Source organism: Fundulus heteroclitus, chromosome 9, assembly GCF_011125445.2.
Source record: "Fundulus heteroclitus isolate FHET01 chromosome 9, MU-UCD_Fhet_4.1, whole genome shotgun sequence".
Classification (NCBI taxonomy): domain Eukaryota; kingdom Metazoa; phylum Chordata; class Actinopteri; order Cyprinodontiformes; family Fundulidae; genus Fundulus; species Fundulus heteroclitus.
This window is the reverse complement of record NC_046369.1, coordinates 28,658,297-28,677,988: the sequence shown is the minus strand read 5'-3', so window position 1 is coordinate 28,677,988 and position 19,692 is coordinate 28,658,297. Positions and strand designations below refer to the sequence as shown.

The 19,692-nt window shown below is 38.3% G+C and overlaps 2 protein-coding genes across 3 annotated transcripts; both read left to right on the top strand.

Moving 5' to 3' along the window:
* The first annotated feature begins 984 nt into the window (after positions 1-984).
* LOC105925144 (cytochrome P450 2J2) lies at positions 985-9,357 on the top strand. Its single transcript, XM_036141396.1, has 9 exons — positions 985-1,277; positions 2,598-2,760; positions 2,924-3,073; positions 4,289-4,449; positions 6,121-6,297; positions 6,383-6,521; positions 6,642-6,829; positions 7,227-7,368; positions 8,056-9,357. The coding sequence occupies exons 1-9, from the start codon at positions 1,077-1,079 to the stop codon at positions 8,229-8,231; spliced, it is 1,497 nt and encodes a 498-aa protein (XP_035997289.1). The 5' UTR covers positions 985-1,076; the 3' UTR covers positions 8,232-9,357.
* A 1,207-nt stretch (positions 9,358-10,564) lies between these two features.
* Positions 10,565-19,692, top strand: LOC118564186 (cytochrome P450 2J2-like). Of its 2 annotated transcripts, none has more exons than XM_036141395.1 (9): positions 10,565-10,823; positions 12,432-12,594; positions 12,733-12,882; positions 13,516-13,676; positions 15,598-15,774; positions 15,862-15,997; positions 16,157-16,344; positions 16,734-16,875; positions 19,324-19,692. In XM_036141395.1, the coding sequence occupies exons 1-9, from the start codon at positions 10,623-10,625 to the stop codon at positions 19,497-19,499; spliced, it is 1,494 nt and encodes a 497-aa protein (XP_035997288.1). In that variant the 5' UTR covers positions 10,565-10,622; the 3' UTR covers positions 19,500-19,692. The 2 variants fall into 2 exon arrangements, with proteins under 2 accessions (XP_035997288.1, XP_035997287.1); XM_036141394.1 differs by having other exon boundaries at positions 15,859-15,997.

Sequence of the window (19,692 nt, the reverse complement as noted above, 5' to 3'; positions counted from 1 at the left end):
TTACTCCTCCACAAAGACCAGGTTTGAGGTCTGAATGACTAATAACTATCTGGTCAACAGATTCTGCCACCTGAGTTGTGCATCTCTGGAGCTCCAGAATTACCAAGGGCCTCCTGTCTGCTATAGCTTACGAGGGCAGCCTTGTCTTGGCGTAGCTGCAACTGGGCTACAGCATATGATGGATCCAACAGCGCTTCACAAAATGTTCAAAGCATAGAGTACTTTGTTCAGACCCAATCCCAAATAATTCACCCCATATTTTTAGATTTCTGGGTGTTAGTGTATTACCCAGTATCCACTCCTTTCAGTCAGCAACTGTCCAATATATACTCTTGGTCAATTCAAATCTGAAGTTTGTCGTTGTGAAATGTAAAATCCAAAGGGAGAAATAGTTGCAACAGATAATCATACCAAGTAAACCAACTAGAACAATAATGACCGGCATTAAAAACATTGCCTCTTGACATTTTTTGCCACATTACAAAAGTACAAAGAATAATGCTGCGAGTGCTGTAATTTGATATTTAATAGATGACACCAAAATGGGTATTTTAGGCTCACGAGATTTTTTGGATCAACATAGCTGCTTTATATCATTTTGCAGGCTACTGAGCTTTCCGCTTTAATTTTGAAAGCACCCCCACCCCCAAAAATAAATAAATAAATAAATAAATAAATATCTTCTCTTATCTTGCAGCCACAAACAGGTTTCAGAGATACAGCAGTGTATTCTGCCTTCCTATTGGCAGTTCACATTACAACATTTACCTATGAAATAAAAATTCACCAAGAACCCATAGAAGTTTGGTAAGAAAATTAATTTAGGCAATTTAAGTGTCTGGCTCAACTCAACAAATTATTTTTCATCCAAAGTTTTTAACAATGAAATTGTTTGGTTACAAGGATCAAATTATGAGAAATTAAGTTCTCAAATCACATTTTAACTATGCTTTTATTTTGAAAGCCAGCTGAATAGCGATGGGACTCTGACGTCATATAGCGCGTTTGTTTTCCCTGCAGTTCTTAGTATAAAACTCTAAAATCCCTTTTAAACAGCCGCAGTTTGAGGAGAAAACATGGAGGCAGTCTTTCGTGTTCTCGGCTTGGACTGGGTCGACTGCAGGGGTCTCTTCATATTCGGGGTTGTTTTTCTGCTGATGGCCGATGTTTTGAAGAACAGAGCGCCGAGAAACTTTCCCCCCGGCCCCTGGTCCCTTCCTGTTATTGGAGATCTGCATCGCATTGACCCTTCCCGGATGTACCTGCAGTTTTCTGAGGTAACCAGTGGGAGTCTGACGCTCAGAAACATTTTCATCCTTACTTTTACCTTTTTGGATGCTTCTTTGTAAAAGATGAAACTGCGATTCATCTTATTTAAATCAAAACAATAAGTGTAACGTTAGACACGTGGATGTAATTTGAGCAGCCACAATGCCTGTGAGTGTTTAACTCCCTTCCAGTTTGTCAGACAGAAGGAAACTTTATCTGAAAAGTGCGGCGTGCATTTATTTTCCATACTTTGTAGAACCACTTTTGACTCCAATTCTAGCAGCTGATGCTGTTTCCTTGAGCACAACCAGCTTCCCTAGATGAACAGTTTTAAGTAACGCCACGTATTCCCATATTAATTTAGATCTGGACTTTGACTAGACCAGGGGTCTGCAACCTGTGGCTCTGGAGCCGCAAGTAGCTCTATGGACCTTCCAAAGTGGCTATTAATAACTTTGGCTACAAAATATATTTTTATTATGGTATTTAAATGTAATAATGATAATAAATGCAGGTTTTTAGCAATTTGTTCTTGCAATATTTTTTGTGAAATTAATGTTCACAACAGAATAATGCTAAAAGTGCCAGTAATATTTAATTTTAAGTCAATATTTTTTCATTATGTTAGAAACTATGATTTCTAGCGTAATTATTATCCACAAATATCAACATCCCGTCCATCCTCATTTTTTAAACCTCAAAATAGACATAAAATGGCGTTTCTTTAACAATGACAACATATTTCCTACAGTAGATCATTATCAAAAATTAGAACTTTTTCAAAAGGCCAGGCAACATTTGTGGTTCTGAACGAGTTTAATTCAAGTGGACTGTAGGCAAAGTGGCTCTTTAGACTGTAAAGGTAGCAGGCCCTTGGACTAGAGACCAACTGTTCAGTTAGCGGGTTTCTTAGCCAAATTATTTAATCATAAAAGAATAAAAGTCACACCCAGCACATTGTCCAAGCAGACCTGCAACTCTACAGCTAAGGCCTACCCCCACATTGTGGAAAATCTTACACTTTGAGGTTGAAACTGTGGTCTGTATCTCTCAGTTTGACAGATGCATCAACAGCTGACTGAATAGACTGGAGCTTGGGGGTTGTACCATTACAAAATAGGAAGAACCTCAATGGCTATGTATACTAGTTTAAAGCACTGTACCTCTGAACTAAAGCTTTTGGCAGGCTAGTAACACCACACATGGGAACACTACTCCCCATTTAATTGGGTAGAATGCTGGCCAAGAGCACAAAACAAAAGTGTCCTCAGTGTTTGGAGAATTTCTTCTCCTTTGTGTTAAATGATTGGCCCATTCTTTGTCCTCAGTTTGCAGAAAAATATGGGAACATTTTCAGCCTTCGCCTGTTTGGTGAAAGGATTGTCATCATTAATGGCTACAAGCTGTCTAGAGAAGCTCTGGTCCAGCAAGGAGACGACTTCGTGGATCGTCCCAGCATCCCACTGTTTGAAGAGTTGGTTGGGAATAAAGGTGCTACTCATTCAATTTTATGTCCGAAGCTGCAATTTAATCTTTTTGTTATTGATGAAAAATCTCTATTTTTACACAAAAAATATTATATAAATGTTGCTTAATAAAATATTTCCTATTTACCTTTGATGGAACATTGTTTTGTTTTTTTTGTTTCGAAAAGGTCTTGTAGGTTCCAGTGGTTATCCATGGAAGGTACACAGGAGATTTGCTCTTCAAACACTGAGAAACTTTGGTCTGGGCAAGAAAACCCTGGAGCGATCCATCCAGCAGGAGTGCCAGTACCTCACAGAGGCTTTCACTGATCAGAAAGGCAAAAAGATATATATTTTGTATTCAGAAGTAGGACATGTTTCTCCATTGCAGCACTCAGTTGTGTTGCATTACATGACAAAAACTTATATTGTGATCACCAACCCTGACAGGGATAGCAATGAACGGACCCCAATGCAGTAGACACTTTTTTCAAAAATAGCTAAACCAAAGGCATATATTTGTGCAACACATTAAATTAGAGTAGTATCAAAAGGGTAATTTATTTCAGTCATTCCATAGCAAACGCGATATATCCTAAGTTTATTTCTGTTCATTTGTTGTAAAAATCCAATTTCTTACAACATTTAAATATCACATAATACCAATAAAATAAACAGTACTATAAGGTTACACAAACACATGAACATGTATTACTCAATCTGCCTTTGTCCATTCAAAATTAACAGCACTAAATGCTTGTAACGATATCACCCTGTGTTTTGATGAATTTACATAATAGGAGTTTCCCTCTTTTAATATTAAATTAAATATTAAATTAGTGAAATAAATCGATTTGTCCATTATGTTCTTGTGCGTTCCATTTGTCATCGGTAGTTGGGATTTTCGACATCCTGGTCAGAAAATGTTACTAGAACAGCTCCTAAAGTCGGTATTACGGATGGTACCCGACATCGATATTCATAATGGCTGCTATTCACAGCAATATTGAGTAAAATCTCATACTTTCACTGTTTGTAGCAGCTTTCTATTATTTGTTTAACGTTTAGTCAGTCGTACAGGTACTACCTTTCAGTGTTTAGACGGGGTGTTTCAGCTCTGTTTATTTGAACACAATACCGCCTAGTCTTGGTTATTGTTTTAGCAAAATTGCAAGGGTTCGTGTTTTTACCTACTATCTGACAAGGGAAACTTGAACGCAAAAAAGGCGGACATGACTTAATCTGCGACTTGTGAATTCCGACCTCCGAGGCAAAAGGAACGCACCAAAAGGATGGGTGTTCTGGGAAAGGCAATTGGTGAGCAAGGTAAGAATATAAAACTGGTAATGAGTGAGTAACAAAATATTAAAAAGCTTTGCCCCAGATTGCATAATAAAAATAAATGAGAGACACTCAATAATCACTACTTACAGAGGAATTTGAGACAAAAAAAAGAAGGAAAGGCAAAGGTTGTAGCCATGACATAATTTTCGCATTTAACGTTTTTCATGTAAGCACTAACAGTCTTAGTGAAATTTCTCTTTCTCTTACAGGCGAGCCTTTCAATTCCCAGACACTGACAAACAACGCTGTGTCCAATGTTATCTGCTGTTTGGTCTTTGGGAACAGATTCGAGTACACTGACAAGCAGCAGCAGGCTATCCTTCAGGGCTTCAATGAGATTGTTCGCTTACAGGGAAGCTTTTCGGCACAGGTAAGTCCTCTTCTTTGTTTAAATTAATTTTAATTTGTGAATCTGGTTACCTCCTTAACCATAGAACATGTTTGTTGCTTTCAGGACAAGGTTTTTATCGTTTTTCTGAAGGTGTACCTTGGGAAAAACCCTTGACCCCCATGGTAGCCTTATGCAATAAACTGGTTCTTTGTTGGGCACTAAATTAAGAGAACCGAGTTGAGCCATTGTTAGAATAAATAATTAAAACACAAACAAACATGCCCTATATATTCAGAATTATTTCTAAGAAACAAAAAACTAAACAATTTTGCTTTATTTCTTTTCTTTTTGGGGATTATTTCTGCTTTGCTTTGGCTCTGTTTTGTTTCTGTATTTTGGGCTGGCTGGCTGTTTGCCAATTACTGCTCTGCTCCGTTCTGCTAATTTGTGGAGCAGCTACACCTGTGCTGAAACTAACTACCTACATGGTTTTCACCTGTCACTCTGCCTATATATTCCTGCCTCTCTCAGCCAGACTCCACCACATCATTATTTGCCATAGTGTGAGTTGTTGTCCAGCATCCTTGTTTGCATAGCCTGCTCTGTGATCTTTTGCCTGTTTTTGGATTCTCCTGCCTTGCATCGCCATGTTTGGAAACCTTATTCAGTTTCTGACTTAGCTGGCCCCAATGGGTGCGGCAAGTGCTGACTGAGCTAGGGTTCACAACGGCTGTAGGTGCCAGGGAGAGCCCCAGAAGGATAAGACCCATCTTTCTTATCTGTTTTCTGTTACAGATAAAATATTAATATTTACATCTTTATATGAGATCTATTGTCTCATTCATGCCAAGGTGAGGACAAGTTAATAAAAAAAAGATTTTAATGGCAGCGAAGTTGTTTCTATTCTCGTGCTTAAGGCATAGTTCCTCTCTATCTGCTTAACTGTGTGTTGACAGAGAGACAAAAGTGGAGAGGCGCAGCCGTTTAGCTTGCAAATGTCGGGCCTTTCAGCTCAGGGAGCTTCCAGAGTTTCCCCGGGGTGAAAGCTCCGAATAGCGGCTGAATTCACGTCAATCAGCTCTGTGGTCACATCTGAGCTATTTAACGTCTGCTTCAGTGAACATCGACGCTCATACTGTATTCCCAGCAACTTTCCATTTCCCTCTTGAATTTTTTTATTTTATTTTTGCATGTTTTTTTCCCCACTGGATCTTGGACCATTCTTCATAATTTCAGTGGGAGACGCTAAAAACCATAAGCCGGTTCCTGGTTTTATCCCCTGCTGCACGTACTTCGGTTGTTAAAAATAAACACAAAAGACTTTATTTACTACCAAACTGAGCAAAAACAAAACTTAAAACACCAAAAATAACAACTAATAGGCCAGCAGGATGTGATAATTGTTCATAAAAACACTGTATGCAACCAGAGTGAGCTACTGACAAGTCAAATAGCGTGGCTATGCACCTTTAAGTGTTTCTGTAGTGTGTGTGCGGCTGACCTTTTGATCAGGTCACTCTTGTAAAAGAAACCGTGGTCTTAATGTTGTTGTTTTTTTCCTTTCTTTTTACCTGGTTAGATAAAGGTTAAATAAAAAATAAATAAATAAATAAAAGACCATGAACCTCTGCTGAAATGTTTGGTGATATAGTTTTACCTCGATAATGCCAGGCTGTCAAATGATCTGATAAATGTATTCTTGCTTCCTAGCTATACAACATCATGCCTTGGCTGATGAAGCGGTTGCCAGGACCTCATCAGAGGATATTCGTTATAACAAAAGAAATAATGGAATTCATAAAAATCAAGATCAAAGAACACAGAGAGAACCTCGACCCGTCATCACCAAGAGACTACATTGACTCCTTCCTCATAGAGATGGGAGAGGTGAGAGCTATACTGTGTCTTACTGTGTTGATGCGCTCATGAAGCAAACAAACACTCTCATCTGACTCCTATTTTTTTCCTACAGAAAGAAGACAAAGATTCAGGTTTTGATTTGAACAATTTGTGTTTTTGTATCCTGGACCTGTTCGGTGCTGGAACTGAAACTACCACCACCACTTTACACTGGGGTCTGCTGTACATGATCTATTATCCTGACATACAAGGTGTGTGAGAAATCTAACCGCATCTCTGACAAGCATCTTCCTAAGACTTTATATATTCACCACTCACAAAAAGAGTGCAGCACATAAACTCAGAGGTTGTGTTGTTTTCGGCGTGTGCAGAACGCGTCCAGGCTGAGATCGATGCCGTGATTGGTCCATCCAGGCCGCCCTCTGTGGCTGACAGAGACAACATGCCCTACACAAATGCGGTAATCCATGAGATACAGAGGATGGGTAACATCATCCCTCTCAATGTGCCCCGAACAGCAAATAGAGACACCACCCTGGATAAATACACAATTCCAAAGGTACATACAAGGATAACATTTTCTCTTTTAAAGAAATTACGAGTTTATTACAGAGGAGTGACATTTCTCTTGAATAATTACTGGCTGACTCTGATCCACCCAGGAACACTGATCAATCAGCTGTCATGATTAGAAATAGCTTTGTTTGTTTGGCTTCTTCAAACATGATGGCTTGGTCTTTTACTGATTATTTAGTCTTTATAGAAATCCCCTCCTAATTAGGGGTCCTTTAATCATAATAGGCGATCCACATCACTATTTTTGATAGCCACATAATTTCCTGGTTATTTTTTTCAACCTAAACGTTTAACAAAATGTTAAATGCCTGGCTGCTGTCTCTACCTGTATGTGTACATAGGAAGAGGGGAAAACCATTTATATACTGTTTTGTTAACAGGGCACCATGATTTTAGCTACACTTGACTCTGTCCTCCATGATGAGTCCATGTGGGAGACTCCACACTCCTTCAACCCTCAGCACTTTCTGGACCAGGATGGTAAATTTAGGAAGAGAGACGCCTTCATGCCTTTTTCTGCAGGTTAGTCTTTAATCTCAGTCCGATAAAAGTCTCCTTTATTCTGCTTGATACAGTTTCACATAGTTAGCATGTTTCGCATGCAGTCAGTTGGCGACTTTGGTGAAGGTTTGCTCTTATTTTGAAAAGACATAGTGCAGTGCAACTGTGTATTAATTAAATATGCTTAGTTGTCTTTGACAAATGCCTTTACTGATTTGATTTTGCTGTTGTGACTTTGGAAAAGTCACAAAACAACAACTTAACTACACATGATTTTATTTGTAGAAACATGAAGTGCCATTTTAGACTTTTAATTGTGATTATTATCAATACTATTCCTCAGAAATCATTGGAAACTAAAATCGACAAAGGGGTGGACTGTGCTTGTTAAAAAACTGTTCTTTAAATGTAAAATGTTTTACGTTGATAAGATCAATGCTAAAAATCTAAATTTTTGTTTGAAGAGAATATACCACAAGAAAAAAGTGAAATGTCAAGAAAAAAGTGGAAAAAAAATGTCTCAAAACATTCTTAAATTACTTTTTTTCAAGAAAAAAACAGCCCTGATAGGTAGACCTACACTAGCTTTCTCTTATGTAAATGAGCAGCTCTCACACCCTTTTCTTTTTGCTTCAAGACATTAAACATGTGAACAAGCACATCAAATAAATGTAACTGTTACCGGTGTGTTGAACTGTGTATTTTCAGGAAAGCGTGTGTGTCTGGGGGAGCAGCTGGCCAGGATGGAGTTGTTCCTCTTCTTCACCTTCCTCCTTCAGAGGTTTAGACTGTCGCCTCCTGCAGGAGAGCAGCCCAGTCTGGAGTTCAGGATGGGGGGCACTCGCTGTCCCAAACCTTACCGACTCTGTGCCGTACCACGTTAAACCTTGAAAACTGAGTGCAGTGAATGAACTTATTCTGCTAAAACTTAGTGTGAATCAAAAGTATGTCCAATTGCTGGTAGAGTTCCCTAATCGTTCAGCTGGGTGTTAGAATTGAGGAACGGCAAGAAGCTGGTGGAACCTGCCTGTTTTTTCTTTTGGGGAAGAAATTACTTGTACAGGAGAAGTCGTGTGATCAGAACAGTGAAAATAATGCAAGTTTGTGTAAATGAAAATGTATGAAATCACCTGATTTTAAAACAGTTTAGAAGAACAATTACATTTGACTGTATTGTTATATAAGTCTGCTATCACTGCATAGACAAGCAGCCTGAAACAATATATGTGCTTTCAGTGTGTTGTACAAGAATGAATAATCTCTAATTCCTGTTTAAGTCTCAACAACTAACATAATAATCTACTGAAGTAAATGTTGCCTCTTGAGGTGAAAAAGTATTTTTTTACTAAAAGGATAGCTTGTGTTTTTCTTGACTGAAAAATAAGTGTGGTCCATTAACAATGTACTGCAAAAGTGAACTAAAAGTAAGTAAAACTTTCTTGAAATGAGTGTATTTGTCCTTGATTTGAGCAGGTAAAATAAGATTATCCACCAGTGGAATGTGTATTTTTACCCCTAAAATAAGATATTTACATGTATAGCACTTGAAATATGATGATGGAGATGAATTGTTCCCATTTCATGCGCAAAGGTTTTATTCCACTGGCAGATAATTTAAACTTGCCCGCTTAAATCAAGGATAAATACACATTTAAAGAAAATCTTACTTTTAGTCTGCCTTTATGCAGTGTAGCTGTTATATTACTCTGGTATCATTTACGTGAATTCTTCTGACACTTGTGTTAAACTCGTATTATCATTTTTGCTGTCCTGTTTTTACCCAAAGACGATCTATTTGTTTTAACTACTGTAAATGTAGAGCTCGGTCTACTGGTCATTTCCTGCTATTCCTTTTGCAGCTTGATTTTCTAGATGAGATCATAAAAAAAATACATGTGCCTGATATTTTAAGTTTAAACTCCTCATAAAAAGTAAATCAAATAAAATAAATATTTTGTTTTGAGTCCCTATTTCTGTATTAATAATAAAAGTGTTCGTATTTACAATTTGCATTCACCCTTTTATCGTTTTTTTATCTAGCCTTTTCTTCTGTGGAGGTCACAGTGATGAGCGGTCCAATATCCAATGTAGGGTGTGGAGGTGTTGATGGTGTGTTACACTTCATTGGACTAGTGCAGGGTTCTGCAACCTGTGGCTCCAGAGCCACATGTGACTCTTAAAAAAAATTGAAATGTAATTTAAAATTGCTAGCTTTAGAATGCATTTCCAGAAAGAAAGAAACTAATGGTGTATAGAATATTTTTTACTATAACTAAATGAAGTATCTTTTTGTCAATAGGTTGCTTTTTCAACGACTTGCTTTTTCATCAATTTGATGCCATTTGCTAAAACAAATCAAGTGTCCAGTTAAACATAAAAATACTGTTGGTTAAATGATAAAAACTGTTGATCTTTACTTAAAAAAAAGGTAAACAAATGTCATATAGTATACTCTAAAAACAAGCTTGTGTTGCAAAGAGATATTTAACTTTTGTAGCTCTAAACACATTTTTTTTTTAAATGGACCGAGGGCAGAAATGGTTCCTAGGGTTGTAAAGGTTGCTCACCCCTGAACTAGTGTGTCTCTCCGTACACTGCCATCTACTGGCCAGTCAGTAGTAGTTCAGAGAAAGTATGATTTTAAAAAAGATTTTTGCGTTGGAGGGAAGTTGTAATCAGTCATCTCTATTAAATTGAATTGCACATCATGCATGCCTGACCACTGTGGTGCTTTACCTTTCCTAAACATACTTCATCAGCATTGTCTGTTTGGAACTAAACCAATATTTATTTATTTTGTTAAAAGAAACAATAACTGTAACTCAGTGGTTCTATGATGAAGCATTGCAGTACCTGACATAAAGACCTGAAGGTTGTGTTACCCGGAGCTAGTGTGATGGGGTTACCCTAATTTTTGTCTCTTAATGCTAAAGAGAACCCAAGAGATTTACTTTCACACGTGGAGCATGACTGCTTTTGCTATAGTGCTCCATTTGATATGTGTGCAAAAAGCTTTTTTTTTTTTTTTTTTTTTTTTGGGATATTAGGATTATTTCATATTCAATTGACACATAAATGAAAAGGTAAAAGAGGAAGATAGAAAGGTTAGAGATGTGGGTGTGGTTAGACATTGCTTAAACCAAGGGGAGTGGTTTTATTCTGACAGGTAACTGTTTACTGGTGGAACTTTGACTTGTGTGTGTTATCTACCTCCCTTTTTTCTTTGGTGGTAAGACACTTATTTCATTTACCACACCTCAGTTCTAGGAGAAGACATGGAGACAATCCTGAATGTTCTTGGCTTGGGGTGGATAGACAGCAGGAGCATTTTGATATTCCTGTTTGTTTTTCTGCTGCTGGCAGATGTTTTGAAGAACAGAGTGCCTAGAAACTTTCCGCCGGGACCGTGGTCTTTTCCTCTAGTTGGAGACCTTCCTCGCATTAAAGCTTCAAAAATTCACCTGCAGTTTAAAGAGGTAAGAAACAACAGATAAAAACGCAGTCAATGCTGTTGTATAATAATGCCGGGTTCACAGGGCAGGATAATTAGCCCAATTTGTGACCGACCTTCTTCCAAAATGCCTCGTTTCTATCTTCCTTTTTTTATATTCAGACTGTAAATGAATAAATCTGAGTAAAAATATGTTTAAAAAACAGAGTTCAGAGAAACTGTTTTTTGTGGAACACAGAATTATTAACTTGAGAGCAGATAAGGTGAGTAAAATGAACTCTAACCCTTTTTCTCCTGTAGCGGCACGTGCTCCGTATTAAGTCAACGATTTTTATGTCTACACGTCTTGATGCAGCTCAATAATACAGGTAGAAAAATAAAAAAAAGTTGGTTCTCTAGACAGGTTCCTCTGTGTTGAAACGTTTCGTCTCTTCTCCAAGAGACTTCGTCAGTCAGAGGAGTTAAAGGTAAACCCAGCTTTAAAAGCAGTGTCCTCACATACTGAATCAACACCTTTAACCATTCAAATTAAAACTGGTTGCCCATATGCAAAAGAGGACCATTTGCCTAACAGCTCATCATTAACCCTCAGAATATTGTTCCTTATTTTTTCCCAGGAGGCTGAGTCATGCTCACAATAGCAGCAGAGGAACAATTGAACAATACACTCCAACATTTATACTTTTTGCTGTAAATCATCATATTTTCTTCCTTGACCCTTTCTCAACCCTTACTATACTTACATTTGTTTTAAAAAAAAAATACATTTTATTTGGGAAAGACACAGTAATAAAAAACTGTACTCCTCAATAAACACTGCATTCGGTGATATGATGACAATGTTGATATTCTAAATTTTGCAGGAGGAGCAGTATAGTAATTAAATAATACAAAGCATAATAAGTCTCTCTGAGATTAGTGATTTCCTCAATGGGTATTTATTTTCATGAGTTAGTGCAAATGTAATTTTATAGAGTTTTTTAAAAAAATCTGATAGATCAGAAAAGTAGTGCCGTAAAAACCTCCAAGTATGTGACATCCGCTAGTAGTCTCTATGAGCTTGCCACATCTTGCTACATGGAGTTTTGTCTATTCCTCAGAGTCCCTGCTGCTGACACTCATCCCTACAGCATGATGCTGCCACCACCATGTTTCACTGTGCTTCAAAGTGGCATAACAAAGGGGGTGTGGTTATTTATACACATTTTTCTCCAATTTGGACTATTTTGTGAAGATTGATCACATAAAATAAGATTAAAAAACATTTTTTGTACAGATTAAAATTTCAAAATATAAGTAAAAAGCCAATGGACATGAATAGTTTCGCAAGGAGCAGTACAAACTGAACAAAACACATGGACCATGACAAGGATGCAGCGGTCTCTTGTGACTGCCGTAGGGACTGATAAGTTACTTGATTTTTGATGAAACACTAATCTGCTTAAAACATTTCCAACTACATATTATTACAATATTAAACGTTAGAACAAACATTTTTTTTTCTTATATTTGAGCCCTACGACAGTGTTGAAGGCCCATGAAGAGAAAGTTATCTTTTTGATTTTTCCCCAAAAGAGAGGAAATTACTATTTCCCATGTTTTGAATGACAGGAAAAACCTGCTCTGTGTTCAGTTTGCAGGGAAATATGGGAACGTTTTCAGTCTTCGTTTGTTTGGGGGAAGGATTGTCATCATTAACAGCTACAAGCTCATGAGAGAGGCTCTGGTCCAAAGAGGAGAGGACTTCACAGATCGTCCCAGCATCCCACTGTTTGAAGACACAGTTGGGAATAGAGGTGCCTGTCTTTGCATCAGAAGCTGGAATTTTCAATCAAGTGTAAAATATGAGGAATATTAGCCTGATAGTTTTGGTAGTTACATTAATTTCCCTGAACTGTCAACATAAATAACCTTGTCTTTTGGTTTCTAAAAAGGTCTTGTAGGTTCCAGTGGTTATCCATGGAAGCAGCAGAGAAGATTTGCTCTTCACACACTCAGAAACTTTGGTCTGGGAAAGAAAACCCTGGAGCGATCCATCCAGCAGGAGTGTCAGTATCTCACAGAGGCTTTTGCTGATCAACAAGGTAAAAAAAAAAGAAATAAAACTTATTTTGTGTTTAGGACAAGCTTTGCTTAAAATATTTTATATTAATGCTTTATGGTGCAAATTGGTGTGTTCGATAATTTTATAGCACACTTGCTGCAAATCTGTTGGCTTGTGAATATTCTGCTCCACCACATCCCAAAGATGCTCTATTAGAGATCTGCTGACTTTGGAGGTCATTGAAGTACTGCTCATTTGAGCTTTGCGTCAGGGTGCATTATACTGCTGACTTAGCAATGAGAGTATGGGTAAAATGTGATTGAGAAGTGATGGTCACAGTCAGCCACAATACTCAGGGATGCTGTTGTGTCTAAATATTGCTAAACTGATAATCAGAGTCTCAAAATGTGCCAAATGTCCATCACAATAATACCACAACCAAAATCCTTTACATAAGGCAAGATGATTCCATTATTTTATGATCTTTTCATTTGAATTTTGCAGCTGAACTCAAGACTCATCAAACCAGGCAACACTTTTTCCAATCTACTATTGTCAATGTTTGCTAAACGTGTTCATTTGTAGCCTCAGTTTTGCTGTACCAACAACACATTGCTAAACGACAATAAACAGTACATCTGTTGTAGAATAGGTTTGCTGGTTTTTGTTTCAGGTCAGCCCTTTAATGCCCAGAAACTGATCAACAACGCTGTATCCAACATCATCTGCTGTTTGGTCTTTGGGAACCGATTTGAATACAGTGACGAGCAGTTCCAGACCATCCTGCAACTGTTCAACGAGTCAGTCTACTTAGAAGGGACTGTGTGGGCACAGGTGAGGACAAAAGAACAATTTCCAAGCGAGGAAAAAAATGTATTTAGTGTGAACTTATATCATTGGTGCTGGGACAGTATGTTGGATGCTTGAATGAAGAGATAATCTCTTGTTAGCCAATGAGCAACTTCATAAAGCATAATTTCTGTATATAAACAGGTTAAAATAAATATGGACATAAAGTCATTTTTGTACCATGAATATGGATCCCTGTGTGAATGGAAGGACTGATGGATGAATACATGGATGGAGTCGTTTAAATCGATACTTTGGTTCAAATAATGTTGGCCAGTAAAGTCTAACAGGGGTCTCTTTTTGTGGTATGGATGAAATTAATTCCTTTGGAGGGTAACAAACATCTCAACAAATATCCTGAAATAAATTTCTGACATGTCAGTTTCCCATAAAGTCCACACCAATTTTTATATATATATAAAAAGATAATGTCTGGCACATGGAAAAGTTAGTCTTTACCTATCTCCTAATTGTTATTTTGAAATCTGCAGCTACTGCACAACTACAGAAACGTTAGTAGTCGTCTCCCAAACATTGATGGGCACTAAACAATAGACTTGTTGAGTTGATTCATTTGAGCAGCAAGGAGACACTCACCTGGTATTGCTAGGAAGCTAAGGTTTCATAAATGTATGTAACATTAACGTTTCACAGTTTACTCTAAGACTTACTATATAAACACACAGCAACCACTTAGGTACACCTCCTCACCTGATTGCTTACACAAATAGTGAGTCAGCCAATCACACGGCAGCAGCTGGGTGGTGAAGAAAACCTTGACAAGTTCAAATTGATCGCCAGAACTGGTAAGAAAATGTGGCTTGATTGTTGGTATTAGATGGGGTTTACAAAGATTGGTGTGAAAAAAGATAAAATACCTAGTTGTCTGGATAATAATGCTCTATAAATGTCAGCATTCAGAGAAGAATTGGCAGATTGGGCTGACATGACAGAAAGCCAAGAGCAGCTAAAATAACATGAAGGATGTATCCATCCTGCCTTGCATCAAAGGAACCACCAGCCTTTGTCTGTTGATGGTGATGTGATGGTTTGGGGGAAACTAACAAAAAACGTGCACACACTCTGGCGTTACGTGAGCGCGTCAGAATCACTGGCATGTGGGACAACCAGTAGGTAGGGGGATTCCCCCAGAACTTGAGGTACAGAGGAGGATAAGGACAGAACCAAAGTTCTGAGAAATCCCTGCCATTCAGACCGAGCGGTTCAAGTTTTTAAAGGCTTCGGACTCCCACTTGCATAGCCATTACTTTATGGCTACAGGACACCATACCCTCTCATCTGAAAACAGGTTTCTTGAATGATATAGCTTCATCATTCTGCAATTTTTTGGAGGGAGTGTAACAAGAGGCTGCAATTACTGTCACATCAGTTCCTGAGGACCAAACAGGGTTCAACCCAGTATTACAAATGTGTATCTAATTAAAATGTGGGTGAGTGTTTGCATTGACTTGGCTGTTTATGCTTAGCCCATTGTCAAGTCCTGAACCATCTAGAACCGGGTTTTTTTTTTTTTTTTGGGGGGGGGGGGGATTTCTGCATACTTCTTTCAGTTTTAATAAAGTTTTTAAAGTACAAACCCGTATCATAATGGCACCACCGCAATAGACATCCAATTGTATAACAAGCTGTAAGGTTTTATATGGTTATCCTAGAATATCTGCAACTATTTTCATTGTTACAGTTTCCCGATGCCTCTAAATTTAGTACTTTAGTAAATTAGGTTGTATTTACTAGTTTATTGTCAAGTCCAAGAAGTTCATGGATAGTCAAAAAACAAAAAGAAACCCATAAGGAGAAGAGGGCTTCACATTAGGTGCTTGAACATGCAGTAGAAGATTGAAGTATCAGAGAACACATTTTGATGTTACTCCCCCTTTCTTTTTAGATGTACAACACAATGCCCTGGCTGATGAGATGGCTGCCTGGACCTCATCAGAGAATATTTACCATAACAAATGAGTTACTTAGTTTTATTAAAGTAAGGATCAACGAACACAAAGAGCACCTTGACCCGTCATCACCGAGAGACTACATTGACTCCTTCCTTATAGAGATGGGAGAGGTGAGAGCTCCCTGCAGCTTTCTACGTCTCCAGTGAAGTACAAAAAAAAAAAAAGTTCTAATCCGTCTCATGTGTCTCAATCAGAAGGAAGACAAAGATTCTGGATTTGATCTCGACAATTTGTGTTTTTGCGTTCTGGACCTTTTTGGTGCTGGAACCGAAACCACCACCACTACTTTACACTGGGGACTGCTGTACATGATCTGCAACCCACAGATACAAGGTTTGTGTGAGCAATACACCTTTATCTCTGACAAGCAAATCCCCACTGTTTTTCTCAAAAGTATACAACATTTCTAAGCCATCTTCTAACAATATACAGTATGTACATTCATCAGTGCAGCTCAAGACTCAAACGATGTCCTGTTTTCTCTGTGTGCAGAGCGTGTCCAGGCTGAAATAGATGCCGTGATTGGTCCATCCAGGCCGCCCTCTATGTCTGACAGAGACAACATGCCCTACACTGATGCAGTTATCCATGAGATACAGAGGATGGGTAACATCGTCCCCCTCAACGTGGCTCGCATGGCTAACAAAGACACCACAGTGGATAAATACACCATCCCAAAGGTCCGATTCCCACACGCCGCTTTGTTGTTCCATTTCAGTGTTTTCCTTTATTTTTGGATTTCAAACTTTGAATACATTTCTCTAGCTGCTTTTAAAAAAAAGACACTTTTGAATGACAAAAATTACAAAACTAACATTTGATCAAATAACATCAGGGGTGACAGGAGGTTTTCACACTGCACTGTGTTCACTGAGACATGCAACCTTGTTTTAGATATGTGTGCATTTTAACTAAGCCCAGGCACTGCAGTTAAAAAAGTTAACAGTTGGAATCAATGCAGTAATTAATACATATTTAATTTACATATAATAGTGTAGCTTGTTGTCTGTCAGCAGTAAAAAAGGACAATTGTTGCTATATGACTAACAGTTAAAAAACGTTTTTTCAGGGTACCATGATTCTTGCTACACTGGACTCAGTTCTACACGATGAGTCCATGTGGGAAACTCCAAACACCTTCAATCCGGAGCACTTTTTGGAAAAGGACGGCACATTCAGGAAGAGAGAGGCCTTTCTTCCCTTCTCTGCAGGTCAGCTGTTTCTGCAAATTCTGCTAAACATTGTTGTTGAACTAGTTTAAGAGACAGCTCTTAAAATAAAGCCTTTATGTCTGAGAAAACGTAAAAGACCTCAGCCAGGTGAGCCTAAAGCAAACCCCAAGAACCATTTTGTTAAAGGGCTTACCTTTGATTCAAATTGTGAAACTCATGTATAATGTAGGTTCAGAAAATGAGGATGTTACAAAAGACCAATAATAAAGATTTTTGATAGAAATATTGTCATGGTCTAAACAATCACTCGGAAGTTTGTAATTTTAAAAAAAATGGTCCTACTAAATGTCATTGTTAAAGAAACTGGCTATTCCCAGAGTGCTGCCTTAAAGCTTATCAACAGAAAGTTGAATGGAAGGAAACGATGCACCTGCAAGCAGGATGAAAGCAGACTTTAATTAGTTTGATTTCATATTCTTATTTACTGAAAAACTTTATTTTATCTTAGTTATAGATGAAAGCCGGAACCATTAACATCAACATAAATAAACACTTTAAACACATCACTTTGTATGTAATGAATCTGTCTTATACCCCAGTTTCACATCTTTCTCAAATGCATGGTCAGGATCCTAGACTGTTTTATTAGGCAGTGCAGTGATGCACTTTTGGAAATGTAAAGAGCAAGTAAACGATTCTCCAAAGACCAATTTCAAGGCAAACTTTAAGCAGATGTAAAACTGAGGCTTTAAAGGAGCAATAAATAAGAAATTTGCTGTAAAATTGATCAAAATCATTTTCATTTGTCACCCAGGATGAAAGTAACATTCCGTGTAAACAATCGCTCCTCTCCATCGACACTGTCTTTTTTCTCATTTCAAACCTAGAGGTACTGTCTGGAACTACTTCAGTGCAGAGTGTAGCCTGTGTTTACTTTCTGGTTCCTGAGCCAATCATATGAGAGTTCCCAGGGTTCCCAAAACAGAGCACAGCATTTGAGATTTTATCTTGGAAACATGAAAGCCAGTAAGAGAAGCGGACCAGAAATAGAACAGAATACAACATCTTAGACCAGGTGTGGGCAAACTTTTTGACCCGTGGGCCACAATGGGTTCTTAAATTTGACAGAGGTGCCGGGCCAGGAGCACATGTATGTAAGCGATTGTGTAAACTACTAAAAATGACATGTAAAAGCTATTACATAATAAGTTTGTCCTTTAATAGGTAATAAAGCATGAATATGCAAGGCTTATTGTACAAATTATATTCCAAATGTGTTTTTGTCCCACAACATAGTAAAATCAAATTCGCTTTCAGCAGGAACAGTGCTGTTATCTCCCTTTTTTCCAGCGCAGCAAAGTCTGGAGTTAGTTTTGTTGTGGCAGTTGTCAGGCTAGAGCTGAGGCGTTGGTCCATTAACTTGGATATGTGATGGGCTTTGTTGATGTTCATGAGGCTGAATGTCTGCTCACACACGTAGGTTGAGCCAAACAGTATAAAAGTTATGAGGAGCAGAGCAGTGGCTTTTATACTGTTGCTTTCATCCGTTGCCAGTGAATATAACCTAAAGGACTCCGCCTTTTTGTTTAACTCACTGCCTATATCTTCATCAATCAGTTCCACACGGCGAGTCACTGTCCTGCGTGATAAACTGATTTTTTTCAAACATGTCTTTGCTCTCTGGACACAAGACACCTGCGATCTCGACCATGCGTTCTTTTAAAAACTCGCCTTCGGAAAAGTCCTTGCTAGCCTTTGCTAAGTTGAATCCCAGCAAAAAACTTGCCCTGGTACTTGTCTCTTTGATCATAGTTTGTCGATGAAATAGTTTGTAAATTAGCCATCAACCTCTGATCAGTAGCCACCCGTTCTTGCGTTGACTTTTTTGCTTGTTCCTTTGGTCCGCTCATTTTTACAGAGAAGTTCAAAGGCCAATGCGTGTGAAGACTGTTAATACCGTAGACATAATGGTTAATACCCCAACAAAGGTCAATGTGGTTGGAGTGTGCCATCTAGTGGGAAAACGCGAGCATTGCAGGAAAAATGCTAAATGAATGAGATTTTATAATATTGTTTTAATTAGACAAGTTCGCCGGGCCGGATTAAAAAGCTTGATGGGCCGTAAATGGCCCGCAAGCCATAGTTTACTCATGTCTGTCTTAGCCGGCCTGGCTATGTAATTATTTCTCCTTTAAAGCAACTGTTCAGCTTTCCATCCATGCATTCATTTTCCGACACGCTTATCCCTGCTGGGGTCACGAAGGGTGCTGGTGTCTATCTCCAGCATTCAATGGGCGAGAGGCAGGGTACACCCTGGACAGGTCGCCAGTGTATCGCAGCAGCTTTCCATAATAGAATTTTATTCAGTAAACTTTGATTGTGCTTTTGTTTTATATCCATTTATTTAGAAGATTCAGTAAATTCTTCAGCATCAAAGTTAGCACTTAAATAAAATATCTGATTACAACTTTGTGACTGTATTCTCAGGTAAACGTGTGTGCCTCGGGGAGCAGCTGGCCAGGATGGAGTTATTCCTCTTCTTCACCTCCCTCCTCCAGAGGTTTACATTTACAGCCCCTGCAGGAGAGCAGCCCAGCCTGGAGTTCAAACTGGGAGTTACTCATTGTCCCAAACCTTATCGCCTCTGCGCCGTATCTCGTTAAAACTCTGCCTGCAGACAGCAAATTAAAATGAAGTACTTTAGTAAGAAGGGATCCTACATGATGTATTCACAGATTTTAGGGCTTCAGGATATTATTGTGTGCTGACATATGCATTTTCTGTTTTGCAATATTTCTTTCTGGATTTGTCATTTTACAAGTTGGAGCAGAACACAGTAACTAAGAAGGAGCTAAC